The 14,987-nt window shown below is 42.1% G+C and overlaps 1 protein-coding gene across 2 annotated transcripts in view; it reads left to right on the top strand.

Moving 5' to 3' along the window:
- SEMA3E (semaphorin 3E) overlaps positions 1-14,987 on the top strand; it is a 184,724-nt gene that overhangs the window by 105,000 nt on the left and 64,737 nt on the right. For both annotated transcript variants that reach the window (XM_083503347.1, XM_083503346.1), the window contains exons 2-3: positions 1,464-1,624; positions 13,956-14,015. In XM_083503347.1, the coding sequence (XP_083359473.1) occupies positions 1,464-1,624; positions 13,956-14,015 (221 nt within the window). The remainder of the gene's footprint in view (positions 1-1,463; positions 1,625-13,955; positions 14,016-14,987) is intronic.

The raw sequence follows: 14,987 nt of genomic DNA, 5'->3' as shown, positions 1-14,987 counted from the left end.
AGCCAACTGGTTTGAATTTTTGAACAGGGGGTAAGCCTCAAAATGGGTCCTGTGGAAACTAGCTTTCCCCCTTCCTTCTAGAAGGTTTCTCACCTGAGATCTTAGTTCTTTCCCCAAAGATATTCAGAAGGAAACTAAAATCCTTAAACAACTCTTGAGTATTTCCAGAACATTCATACCTTAAAGATCAGGCTGATGAAGCATCTCCTTTCTCCTGTAAGCTTTTTTCGCCTTCAGCTAATGTTCTCCTGTCCCTAGTGCACAAGTGTAAGCTTGCTAGAGAGGTAAGAGTAGACTGGAAAACAATCTCATGTTAGGTTGAGCTGGGCCAAGTGTCATTGACTCGGAAGGCTTCAAGAACACACAAGTTAGGAAACAGGAAAGGGTTTCTCTTAACTAAGAACGGTAATAGGACATCTATGACAGAACCCAGGTATAGTGACCAAACTATATAATGGCATTATCTACACCATCACCCATCACTTGAGATCTTTCTTTCTATCTTTGAAATTGTGTGCTTCTAAGCTCCAACCTTTGCTCCATCAGACATCAGACCTGATGGTGTGGTAGTGTATTTTTAGTCACCACATATATTTATATACCTTTTGGCCCAAAGGCGAACACAAAATAAATATAAAATGAAAGTAGAATGCATAAAATACAATATCAAACAGCAGAAGCAGTCTACATGTCTAAAGTTCACAAGAACTTGCAGCTCTTTATGGCAATGGTTCTGAAGTAGAAATTGTTTTGATCATTTTCCAAGGCTGCAAAAGAAATGGCCTTGCTTTTTCATCCTTGCCAACATGGGGTTGACAGGTTCAAGACATAACCATAAGACTAGAATGCATATTTTTGAATAATAGTCACCAAAGATATCACAGCAATGGTTACACCTCTTGGAGACATAGACATGGCTTGTAGTATCTTGTAATACCTTTATTATGGCATCTTTGGTGGTTGCAGGGTGTTGGGGTTTTTTGAGAAGAATTTAATTTAGGATATATAATCTACAAATCTATACTCTTAGTCCTGTAGTAAGTGTCAGCATATAATTGTGTGCAAAATCTAGCTATCCCAGTATAAGCTTGTTAGGCATTAGACGATTTATGTCAGGACAATACAGCTGTATAGCTCTGGCAAGTAGAAGGATGAAAGAGGACTTTCAATTGATTTAATCTAACCTTTCTGATTTTTTCTAAAGATATATTTCTTTAAAAAGGAAGACTCTCCTTATTGTGTGAGTGTACGAGTGATGTGTTGAGAAGCAATATTGAATTGGAAAGCTCTCCACTCAGCCTTCCTTTAAGGTTCAGGGAATTCAAAAACGAAACCCCAGGTATTCCATAAAGTTAAAAGCTTGGGAAGATCTAACTGTCCCGGATCCATTTTCCTAATTTCCCAAGGGAATATGAGTGTAAGGCTTTTCAGCACTTATAATGTACACTTTGGTTGTGTTTCAGAGCTCTGGGATTTGAACAGAACATCAGTCTTCCATAGTCCATCTGGATACCTTGGCCTTCATGTAATGCTTCTGGATGAGTATCAAGACCGGCTCTTTGTAGGAGGAAAGAACCTGGTATATTCTCTCAGCTTAGACCGAGTCAGTGAAAATTACAGAGAGGTACAGTAAACTATATATGCTACAGTAATAGCAAGACATTCTTTATAATGTGGGGTTCTCTCTCTCTCTCTCTCTCTCTCTCTCTCTCTCTCTCTCTCTCTCTTTCTTTCTTTTGTGGAGCGGGAAGGAGGCTGGCTTACCAAATGGAATACAAGGAGCACAATACTCTGAGAGCACCATTTGAGCAAGCTCGTTCCAAAATGTCCACTTCAATGAGGCCTTATGCTGGTTAATTGACCTTTAAAGCCCTTTGTGGCTTAGGGCCCTCATATTTACGGGACCGCCTCTCCAGGTCTGCCCTGCAGAGGACCTTAAGGTCCATGAATAACCATAGTTTAGAGGTCCCAGGCCCTAAGGAAGTCAGACTATCCTCCACCAGGGCCAGGGCCTTTTCAGTGATGGCTCCGACCTGGTGGAATGCTCTGCCCCATGAAACTAGGGCCCTGCAGGATTTAACCTCCTTCCACCGGGCCTGTAAGACAGAGCTATTTTGCCTGGCCTTTAATTGGAATTCAGCCTGATCTTTTATTTCCCTTCTCTTCCCTCCCCCTTCCTTTTTATGAAGATCACCTGCTCTGAGATCCCACAGCTAATTCTCCCCTGGCCTCCTTGCTGGCCCAAGTAGGACCAATTCAGCCAGCTAGCCATGGGAATTATCTAACTGGTTTTTTGATTTTTGAATGTTATTGTTATTCATGTTTTTATACCGTATTTTATGCTGCTTTTATAATTGAGTGTTTTAAAGTGTTTTAAATTTGTTGTTAGCCGCCCTGAGCCCGGTTTTTGAACGGGGAAGGGTGGGGTATAAATAAAAATATTATTATTATTATTATTATTATTATTATTATTATTATTATTATTAATTTCCTCATGTGCTGAGATCTTACCTTGAATGTAACACATAACTGGGGTAATTGAAAGGGACTGTACACAATTTTTCTCTTTTTTTGGCATTCACTTCTTGCATTTACTCTGAGTGCACAGTTTATCGTGGCTTCATTTGTGCAGTCTCTTGCCTCTCCGTTGCTCTGTCTCTTAGTAGATAAAGTTGCCACTAAGTTCAGTTGTGTACATGCTCCCATTCGCTCTGCATCCGTGGCCCCCACTGCTGATTTAGAAAGCAGTGTATGTATGATGTCGGCCACTATCCGTATCTATCCTGTATCTATCCTGCCGTGTTTTGATACATTTCCGCCCCAAGCCAGCTTCAATCCAAACTAAGAGAAAGAATGACCTGTCTGCGTTTTAAGCCACAAATGTTTGTGCAAGCTTAAGGAAGGAAGGATTGCTTTGTGTTGGAGGTAGAGATTGGTAGAGATGTAACAAAAATAACAAAAGCTACATGCCATTTGACGTGAAACCTCAGAGATGTTAGATCTGAGGTTTTGGTTTCATTTGACATCTTTCACCTTTCTACCACCGCTTGAAAATTGGATGGGCATCCTTCCAGCTTGTTGGAGACTTCAGAAGCTCTACTGCCATCTCTTGCCTGTGACTTTTAGCTCAGCTTGGGAAACGACAAATGTTACACCACTTACATGCCAGCAGTGGGGAATCCACCTATTTTGTGAATTATAGAATCATAGAATCATAGAGTTGGAAGAGACCACAAGGGCCATCGAGTCCAACCCCCTGCCAAGCAGGAAACACCATCAGAGCACTCCTGACATATGGTTGTCAAGCCTCTGCTTAAAGACCTCCAAAGTAGGAGACTCCACCACACTCCTTGGCAGCAAATTCCACTGTCGAACAGCTCTGACTGTCAGGAAGTTCTTCCTAATGTTTAGGTGCAATCTTCTTTCTTGTAGTTTGGATCCATTGCTCCGTGTCCGCTTCTCTGGAGCAGCAGAAAACAACCTTTCTCCCTCCTCTATCCTTTTATATATTTGAACATGGCTATCATATTGTCGCGTATTCCACGCGGCGTTTTCAGCAAAGCACTAAGAGTTCCAGGTTTTTCAGTGCAGTCCTTTTTAATGTGAGCTATGTACAGGTATTTACAAAAGAAACAGTCCATACAGAGTACTTACAAATGAATACTCTCCACCACAGCACCACCACACTACAGCACAACCACCACACCACCTGTTAAACAGGCTTTCCTTTTTAAAACAGGTGATAGCCAATTACACTAATCACACTCCTGCTGAGTCACTCTGACCCAGCAGAGTATTGCATCATCCTGTTGAAGCCTGCAGACTTATCCAGTATCCTGCGAATCCCAACACATATCACCCCTTAACCTCCTCTTCTCCAGGCTAAACATGCCCAGCTCCCTTAGCCGTTCCTCATAAGGCATCGTTTCCAGGCCTTTGGCCATTTTAACCTCCTTGCAGATATTGCAGTCTAAGTAATTATCACAACTTTTTATGTTTTTCATCCCCCCACACAACTCCAATGTTTTGTTTAGCACCTTATAGCTAGCATGAGCCAAACGCCTGTGCAGGAGATGAATACACATATCATGGGTCGGGACATTTTGCACATTCGCAACCTTAGATTCACACTGCAGTACATACATATTAGTTCTAAGGCTAGCATTTGCCAACACTGCCCCATTTTGCTTTATCTGGCACTGGTCTCCCATAAAATTTACTTCAAAGCCTGCTTTTGCCAAATCAGGAATGCTCAGGAGATTGTTTTGCAAATTAGGCACACACAACACATTCCTGAATGTGTGTCCCAGCTGTGGGAACACAACCTCCCCCTCACAAACCACATTAGCTTTCTGGCCCGTAGCAAGACTTACATGTTTTTTGTTTGAAGCCCTAGCATCAGTTAGCAATCCTTTTCTTTTACAAAAGGTTTGAGAAGCTCCACTGTCCAGAACCCACAGCTCCTCATTTTCTTGACCATCTGCAGACACCCAAGCGGTAGACTCTCTCTGCTGCCTCCTGTGCTTCTGCTGTTTTTGTTGCTTTCTTGGGCAGTCCCGCAGCAGATGTCCACTGGACTTGCAGCAAAAACACCTTTTTACTTTGTTGACCACCGGCTGGTCTGCAGCAGCTCCTCCTGGCTGTTTCTCCGGCTCCCGACACCTCTGCTCTTCCCGGCTGTTGTTCCCTCTGGGATGCTCCAACAGCTGGGCTGAGGTCATCTTTCGCTCTGCACGCCTGTCCTCCTCTGCATACAACCGTCCGGTCACGTATTCCAGAGTCAGCTTATCAGTCTCTACAGACTCGAGGGAGTTGACCAGCATATCATAGCTGTCGTCAAGGGAACTCAGGACTATAAAGACTTTGTCCTCTTCCCCCACAGGCCTCCCTCTTAAGGCTAGCTCCTGGAAACAGCCTGTTAGGAATTTTAGGTGGTTTACCAGGGAGTCCCCCGGTTTCTTCCGACACCGGTACAGTCTCCTGGTCAGTGTTGTCAGTGAGCCAGCCGTCTCTCGCACATGGACAGCCTTGAGCGCATTCCACGCCTCACTTGCCGTCACCTTATCAGCTACGTAGACTAGCTGGCTGTCGTCCACTCCAAGGATGATCGTAGCCAAAGCTTTCTCATCCTTTTCATCCTCCTCAGGGGGCTGCGGTGGATCTTCCACCACTTTCCACAGGCCCTCACGCTTGAGGAAGTGTTGCATGCGGACCGACCAGATGCTGTAGTTTGTGGCTGTTAGCTTCTCCAGCAACACACCAGTTCTGGACTGCTCCATCCCTGCAGCTCACCTCCAGCACCCACGGCTAGATAACTGCCACCTGTACTCTTGCGCAGCGGAAGCGTGCTGGGCCCATAACCCTGTCGCATATTCCATGCGGCGTTTTCAGCAAAGCACTAAGAGTTCCAGGTTTTTCAGTGCAGTCCTTTTTAATGTGAGCTATGTACAGGTATTTACAAAAGAAACAGTCCATACAGAGTACTTACAAATGAATACTCTCCACCACAGCACCACCACACTACAGCACAACCACCACACCACCTGTTAAACAGGCTTTCCTTTTTAAAACAGGTGATAGCCAATTACACTAATCACACTCCTGCTGAGTCACTCTGACCCAGCAGAGTATTGCATCATCCTGTTGAAGCCTGCAGACTTATCCAGTATCCTGCGAATCCCAACACATATCACCCCTTAACCTCCTCTTCTCCAGGCTAAACATGCCCAGCTCCCTTAGCCGTTCCTCATAAGGCATCGTTTCCAGGCCTTTGGCCATTTTGGTTGCCCTCCTCTGGACACGTTCCAGTTTGTCAGTGTCCTTCTTGAACTGTGGTGCCCAGAACTGGACACAGTACTCCAGGTGAGGTCTGACCAGAGCAGAATACAGTGGCACTATTACTTCCCTTGATCTAGATGCTATACTCTTTTTTTAAAGCCTGGCCACTTTCATCTGCATCAATTCAAAGCATCTACAGCACATCTAAAGAAGCAGCTTTATCTGATTACCATGGTATATAATTTCAGGGTGATAAGCAGGTGCTGCAAACACTCAAGAGGTGTCCATGTACGTTTATCTCAATAGGAAAGCAATCTCTATAAGAAGTACCATCAGAAATCCTCCAGACAAGAATAGGGAAGATTTACTGTAAGGCAAGCTATTATTTCCATCTGATTATGTCCACTGATAGCATACGGGTCCTGGATTGCAAGAGGATGCAAAGGCATTTAGAAAGTAATGTGTTTTTCAGCTATTAAGACCAAGTCTGCATCCTATGAAATGACACATCGAATATTCAATGTCTGTTTGCAGGAGGAATATTTATTCCATTTGAACAGATTCTTTAGATTCATAACTATTGCTTCACTTCCTGCATAGCTCGTTGCCTGGAGGCTTCAGTGCAAGACAGCCAAATAAATAATAAGTATTTGTGAAACACTATGCAAAAAAAATGCGAAAGGGGGGAGATGTGTAGAGGAAAATACCGTATTTTTTGCCCTATTTTTCCCCTCCAAAAATGAAGGGGAAATCTGGGTGCGTCCTATGGGGCGAATGCAGGCTTTCGCTGAAGCCTGGAGAGCGAGAGGCATCGGTGCGCACCAACCCCTCTCGCTCTCCAGGCTTCAGGAAGCTATCCGCAACCCTCGGGAGACCGGCTCCGAGGGTTGCGCAGAGCTGCCTGCAGTCCCCGGCTCAGCACAGCTCTGCGCGGCCATCAGGAGCAGAGCGCTAAGTCCCACCCCGCTCCGGATGGCGGCGCAGAGCTGCCTGCTAAGTCTATATTATTATGCTGTTGAGAAGCAGCATTGCAAGTTTTAGTTTCCTTTGGATGAGAGACAACTGGAGTCTTACAGTATCTTAAAAAATGTTTAATTTACAAATGCACACATGAACCACAGTGGAAGCAAGCAGACCAGTAGCAGTTGATAGGGTGGGGCAGAGGTGTTGCATTCCTTGTTTGTCTCTTTTTAAATTTCTATCCCAAGTTATCCAACGTGCAAAAGAAAGAAAAAAGGTCATATTATGAATGAGCAATGTGTTGGACAGGCTCCTCAACAGACCTGAGACCTATAGCATAGGATAATCACAGAGCAGTTTACAGTATATATACATGAAATGTTTGCATGTAATAATTCTACATTTAATAATAATTCTACATAATAAAGAAGGCTGATCGCTGAAGAATTGATGCTTTTGAATTCTGGTGCTGGAGGAGACTCTTGAGAGTCCCATGGACTGCAAGAAGATCCAACCTATCCATTCTTAGGGAAATCAGCCCTGAGTGCTCACTGGAAGGACAGATCCTAAAGCTGAGACTCCAATACTTTGGCCACCTCATGAGAAGAGAAGACTCCCTGGAAAAGACCCTGATGCTGGGAAAGATGGAGGGCCCAAGGAGAAGGGGACGGCAGAGGACGAGATGGTTGGACAGTGTTCTCGAAGCTACCAGCATGAGTTTGACCAAACTGCAGGAGGCAGTGGAAGACAGGAGTGCCTGGCGTGCTCTGGTCCATGGGGTCACAAAGAGTCAGACAAGACTAAACGACTAAACAAAAAATAATTCTACCTTAATGCTGTCAGATTCCAACTAGGGGTTGTGTTCCGATTAATGAACGTGTAGTTGATTGGTCATCTACCTCTTAACTGAAATCTTGATTAAACCCATCCAAATAGCGGCTTTTCAGTTTGCAGCAAATTCACCACAGCTGCCTTTTCGTGTGTCAAACAACTTGCAGTTTCATTAACAAATAACATCACTTGTTATTGGAAGGAAATGCCATTTTTTATATTTTCTCTTTCATTCCCAATTACAGAAAGAAAGAAGTACTAAGATTAAAAAATTAGGGCTGAGTTGGAGTCCTCCTAAAATGTTCAGTCCCAGTCTTCAGCAGAAAAGTTGAATGGCATTTCTGTGACTATTTTCCAGGAAAATAGTCAATTTTGGGTGGGGCCCAGCTTATTCATTGTAATGTTTCTGCCATGATTTGTTAGCTATCTTGGAGGAGTTTTTCTTATTATTAAAGGCAGAAGAGTGGAAGCAATGGGTTGTCTCCAACTAAATTGCACACAGAGTAGACCTACTGAAATTAATGGAGCCAAGTAAATAATGGTCATTAATTCCAGTGTGTCTACTCTGAGTAGACATAGTTTTGGATGTAACCCACAATTACAATCTGATATAGTGAGGAATAATAATGTAAATAATCCTGTCTACTTTCCCCCTCTAAAGACTAAAGTCAGCAGAACTAACAGAAATACTTTAATTACTGTAATGGTGCACAGTCTTAATAAATCTCTTTTTATCTTCAGTCCCATGAAAAGGGATTGTATTGGATTCGGTCAGATTGCTGTGCTGTGCTCTCCAAGAGTAGCTATGAACCGAGGTTTTATTTAGCCGGCTTGGCTTCAACCTGATGGATGAGTCTGATTAACAAATATTTTTCAACAACAGAAAGGAAACATGTTCATCACAGATGTGTTCGCTCTCTCATTAAACAATTGAATGATATCTTAGAAATTTCAGCAAGAACGAATGGTTTAGGAATCTCCAAGGATGAAGCAATAAAAACTTGGGTGGATGTAAAATGCACTTGGATTTTTATGAGGCCATAACTTGAAAATCACTTAATTGGCAAAGAATGTAAGGTGGTCACTCTCTCTGGGCTCTTTACTTTATGGTGATTTCTTCGGGTCCCCAAAGGTCACTTGGTTCAAGAAACACATTTAAAATAAATTAAGTAGATTCGTGAGTTGCTTGTTTGTGTGTCCGGGTCCGTGTGTGTGTTAAAAAAAACACATGTACAAAAAAGTTCTACTATGAATCCCCATATTTTCCCCTCTCTATCCTCCAAGGAGCTCATTTAAGCTGGGTTGGAAGAGATTCCATTCACTTCACCACTCAATCAGCTACCTACAATACGCCAAGCATTCCTTTCAAATAAGATTAGGGCTTCTTGTGAGGCTACAAAGATGCTAGGCAGGATTTTGTACTATTGTATATGTCTCGTTTGCATAGCTGCTTATTTTTTATGCTCAACTTGGTTACATTTATATGTTATATTAAGTAATGGTAAAGGTAAAGGGACTCCTGACCATTAGGTCCAGTCGTGACCGAATCTGGGGTTGAGGCGCTCATCTCGCTTTATTGGCCGAGGGAGCCGGCGTACAGCTTCCGGGTCATGTGGCCAGCATGACTAAGCCACTTCTGGCGAACCAGAGCAGCGCACGGAAACGCAGTTTACCTTCCCACTGGAGTGGTACCTATTTATCTACTTGCACTTTGACGTGCTTTTGAACTCCTAGGTTGGCAGGAGCAGGAACCGAGCAACGGGAGCTCACCCCGTCGCAGGGATTCAAACCGCCAACCTTCCGATCGGCAAGCCCATGAGGCTCAGTGGTTTAGACCACAGCGCCACCTGCATCCCTTGTTATATTAAGTACATATATCTAAAATGGGATATAGATAGCCCATTTTATCATTTTCTCCAAACTAGGGTGGAATATACACACATATAAAAAACGCTGTGAAAATGCTTTTTAAAAAAAAGTTTTTGCATACCTCACTGTCTCCATCTAGTGTCACATTTGTATATTGCACTTTACAACACATTTAAAACGCTTTATTTGCAGCTGTGTACCTGAGTCCCAGATAACACACTGGAAAAAACTGTATCCCCAGTAGGTTTTTGTGGGAAATTGCAGTCAAATATACGGTAACTACCAAACTTAGGGCTAGTTGATGCATGAAGGGGTTAAGACCATAGAACTGTATTCCTAGACTCAGCTAGGTCACGCCCCTCCCCGGGAAGGAAGTTAAGTTTCCTCCTTTGTTTGTGCTCTCTCACCATGTGAGCTCATTGAGATAAGATGTGCCTGAGCTTGCTTACTACAAGATAGGACTTTTGTATCCCAATATTTCTGCCTGTGCTTTTGATGCTGCATGGAATAACATATGAATCTGATCTTTGGAGTTTGTAAGTAAAGCATGTAAACTTACTAATGGCATGGTCTGTTCTTTGCAAGAGAGGTAGAGAGGGGAAGTGCTGAAAACAGACTAGAACAGGATATTGAAAAGGTCTATCAGCCTACTAATCCCATGCTTCACTGTGCTGCATTATTCAGTTATTTTAAACTCTGCTGGGGGCTCTCTTGCTGGGGAGTGTGTTTAGCCCCTCCCTTTGGATCTAGGGATTCAGTCAATTATTTTATTAATTACCCCACATTTTCTTTTTGCACTGTACTATCTAATATATTCAAGAGCAGGACATGGAACCTGACTACAATTTCTTTTTTTAATCATTATTATTTATTTATTGAGATCTATTTATTGAGACACAGTACAATACAATACAATACAATACAATACAATACAATACAATACAATACAATACCTTCCCCTCCTAACATAAAACGTACCTACACAAAACTATACTATACACTCCTATAAACCTACCTCACACGAACACCCACGTAGTGACTTGACTTCCAACCATTCTCATTGCACTAGTTTATTTTTCCTATTAGCTTAAACGCATTTCGTTATTTCTTTAATCTCTTCCTCCATCTCTACTCTACTCTAATTTCATTCTATTCTTTTTCTGGATTCAATCAATATCTGTCAGGAGTTCTACTTTCTCCACATAAATTTTAAGATATTTCTTAAAGATAGTCCATTCCTTATTAACTTTTTGTACCATGTTTCCTCTAATTCTCCCGTTAATTCAGCAATATGAAAGTATTCCCTCATTTTAGATAACCAGTCTGTTTTTGTGGGGACACTGCTACTTTTCCATTTTTTGGTGAATAGTATCCTTGCCACCATGGTCACATACATAAATATTGGTCTGACCGTTTTTAAAAATTTCTTCTGTCATGATTCCCAAAAGACAGGATTCCGGCTTTTTTTCAAATGAAAATCTAAACATATTTTTCAGTTTGCTATCAATATTAACCAAAAATCCTACTATCTCTTTGCACTCCCACCATATGTGTAAGAAGGTGCCTGCCCCATTATTGCATCTCCAGCAAACATCACTACAGTTTTTATACATTTTGGCCAATCTGACTGGGGTCAGGTACCATCTATATTGCATCTTCATTACGTTCTCTCTTAAATCATAGCATGCCTGACTACATTTTCTCATGTCATTGGTGCCAACATGCACCATGGCCACTCCTCCCCAACACTATTCATCATACTTTCTAGATACATCCACAATCTTTGTGCCAGGCAGGTAAGTGACCATGTGGTCTGCCTGCCCATCACACACCCAACTACGTCCCTAACTTCCAAATTGCCCACTACCAAAATGCTCCCACCTCTAGAGGTCTGTCTTTGACCCAAGAGGATAACTGCTCATCCCCTAACTTGTGGGGATTATCCTTATCCAAGAACCCCATTCTCTATGACAGCAGTGGAAATGTCCCCCTGGGAGCAAGGCACAGCTGTCCCAACCACAAAAGGCCTTGTCCACCAAATTCTCTGCAATTCATAGCTACTCCAGGCCCCAGGGGAATGGAGCTATTCCCCAAGAGCCAGTGATTTATGGCACTGAATAAACATAGATGACTATGCAATACGCTCGATAGCCACCACACCTCTGTCAGTAGTGTACACCTTAAAAAAAATAAGTGGGATAATTTTAGGTCACTCATTTCTAGTACTGATCTCCAGTGCATGGTCTAACATAGGCATAGGCAACCTCGGGCCTCCAGATGTTTTGGGACTGCAATTCCCCTCACCCCTGACCACTGGTCCTGTTAGCTAGGGATCATGGGAGTTGTAGTCCCAAAACATCTGGAGGGCCGAGGTTGCCTATGCCTGGTCTAACAGAAGACATGTTTCAAAGCTACTTCCTGCTATCGTTTCAGCTTCCCCCCTCCAGCATAAATTCCTTGCATGCTTTGTGTATTTCAAAGGTGAAATAAATGTGATGGATAAAGAAAAATTGCTCGTGTTGAAATTTGCAAAAAGCTTCAGACGCTGACTCATGGTCATGACAGTTATTGAATAACTCTGTTTGAACAAAAAAAGTCACACACAAAGGCCAACAAAATGTGTGCTAGTATAATATCATTCCAGCTCAAATGCTCTGGAGTAATCACTGAGCGATAGGGGTTGCCAGTTTGCCAAAAGGTTGTCATCTTGGCAAGCACCCAATACCAAGTTAAGGATGTAGTCATCATGAGGAATTCTCCAACAGTATATAATACCTAGGAAAATCACACATGGAGGGCTAAAGGCCACCATTTACAATCAATTAGTTTTTGGCTTTATGTACTGTGCAAACATAGCTTACATTATCTGTGTGGAAAATATTCAGCAATTAAACACTTGCAATCAAGGAGAGGGAATGCATTGTGCAAAGGCTATAAATCCACTCATGTGCTGTCTGTGCATATGTGCAAAAAGGATGTTGGCCAAGTTACTTTCTTCGGGTGAAAGATGGATTTATCCACGGTAATACCCTTTAGTTGGCTCCATAATCTGCTGGTGAGAAGTTGCAAGTTTCCACGTTCTTGAACTTCATCCTGCTTTTCAAACATAAACTGTTTAAAACTCAGCCGGAAATGGATAATGGTTTGGATTTTGGCTGTTCATTGGGAATGCCCTGGATCATACTGCCACTTGCGGAATGAATTGACTTATTGGACAATTGTATGGAGGCTAAATTATTTATCTGTTTATGTGTTTATTTACATGATATATTGATTCCCACCCCATCAAAAACCATTTTTGAGGAGGCTTACATATCATAAAAACAATAAAAAATACCAGCTGGCAAGATAACGTAATGCCCTCCCCCTCAAAAATTGAAGATAGGAGAAACAACAGAAGGAAGAACAACTGGATATTATTTTGGAGTGAACATTTTAAATATTTTGAAGAAATCCTGTACATATATACAACTGAAAGACAGATAGCTGGAAGTTCTGTGTATTTTTATTTCTTTCCAGCTATTCCTATTTCTTTTTTCTTCTTATATTTCTCTGTTTCGTATCTCTTTGTTACCTGCTGATAGGACTCACCTTTTTCTGTTTGGGACAAAAGTTGAGATATACTTGTGAGAGAAGACCTGTCCTGTCTCCTCCTCCTTTTTTGCTTTTTTTATTATTTTTGGGCTTAGATTAGTTTGTTTTTTATTGCTTTTTGAAAAATCTTAATAATTTTTTAAAGCCTCATTTTGCCTATTGAGTAGGCCAACCCATCCAAAATCTTTTCTGCCTCAAGTATCCATGAACTTCTGTAAATGTCTGAATTCGTACTGCCTCTCACATAACCTCAGTTTCTTCTGATAAATTTTCGCTTTCATTCTGTTCAGTCAAGAACAGAGGCTGCTCCATACAAGGAAAGATGAGCAAAAGGTTGGATTAGTATAAACTGAGAATTATAGCCTCATTTTACCATCACTCCATAAGTTCCCGGGGCTCACAGGACAATTCTATACCTCCCTGCTGGTTCCAGATACCAATCCTGCTACAGCATACAACGTTGCCAGATTCTGCACAGCAGCATTCAATATTTGTCAGATGATAACCTGTGCCACAGGGTGGATGTGATGAGCACTCGTACTGGAGTGCTCTGTAGACTGATAGCTGTGGTCTTATATATACTAGCCTTTTGAGCTCTTTCACCCTTGTCTGATATTCCTAACCCTTCTTTTAGACTTTCTTAGCCTCTTTTGGATTCTTATGGAATTTTATGTATGTATTCTGTTTTAATTCCTTTTAGTTTGTTCTTTTAAAAAAAACCATTAAAAAAAACATTTTAAAAAAAAGATTTTAAATGATTCTACCCCTCCCTCCTTATGCTGGTCTATGACTATAATAAAGATTTGTTGTTGTTGTTGTTGTTGTTGTTGTTGTTGTTGTTGTTGTTGTGCTTGCTCCATACAAGGAAAGATGAGAATTACAGATCCTTTATCCAGGTTATTAAATAACTCATTTTATTACAGATTCATTGGCCTACTACATCCCTGCAGGTGGAGGAATGCACAATCAAAGGAAGATATGCTGTATGTATTAACTGGAATATTCCTATTTACTGAAGGAAGGGGAGTATCAGAGCCGGGAACCCCTCTTTATGCAAGACCCCTCTCTCCCACATACACAGGGCTCCCATCTTACATGGCACTCAAACAGGGTTGAAGATGTTTGCCTCCTTTAGCATCCGCTCATGAACATGAGCGCCCCCAGTTGCAGACCCTCCAAGTGCCCCTATTTTCCAGGGATGTCCCTGATTTAGAGAAGCCGTTCCTGTTCCTGATTTGATCTCTGAATGTCCCGCATTTCTGAAGGACGTCCCTATCTTCATTGGAGAAATGTTGGAGGGTATGGAGTTACCTGACCCCTGAAAGCAATCCTGAATAGGGAAGGGTTTTTAAAAATGTTTAATTATGTTTTTATGTATGTTGGAAGCTACTGGGCAACCCAGTAAGATGTGTGGGGTATAAATAGTAATATTATCATTATGGAATGGGATGTCCTTATTTTCATCAGAGAAATGTTGGAGGGGGGAGGGAGAGGGAGAGGGAGAGGGAGGGAGAGAGAGAGAGAGAGAGAGAGCTTGACCCAGCCTTCATTCTGGCTCTTATATGTCATTCCTTTCCTTCGAGATCATAGGAATGAGGCTTAAGCCCTGAATTGACCACCTTAGATGCAGGAGAGGCTCACAGGTGTATTCCTGTTATTAGCATGTTATAAAATAAGCTGACCAGCTGCAACATAGGCCACATTGTTCTAGCAGCCCTGGTGGGTAAAAGAGATGAGCAGCCAGCACCTCACCTGGGACAGCTCTTTGATACCTGGTATAACAGCTGATCAGATCAGGTGCAACAGCATATTCCTTAAAGGTTATAGCACTGACTGAGGGAGTCTCCTAGGTGTATGTAAAGAGTTCTTCTGTTATTTTAATTTGACACTGAGGCCCATCTGAACTTCACAGTTCAGAAGGCTGCACATGAAACCATCTTTAAGGTTATAGTTTT

The sequence above is a fragment of the Podarcis liolepis genome (genome assembly GCF_965112155.1).
Source record: "Podarcis liolepis genome assembly, chromosome: 5".
Lineage (NCBI taxonomy): Eukaryota > Metazoa > Chordata > Lepidosauria > Squamata > Lacertidae > Podarcis > Podarcis liolepis.
Note: the sequence above shows the minus strand (reverse complement) of the source record. Positions and strands in the feature narration are given on the sequence as shown.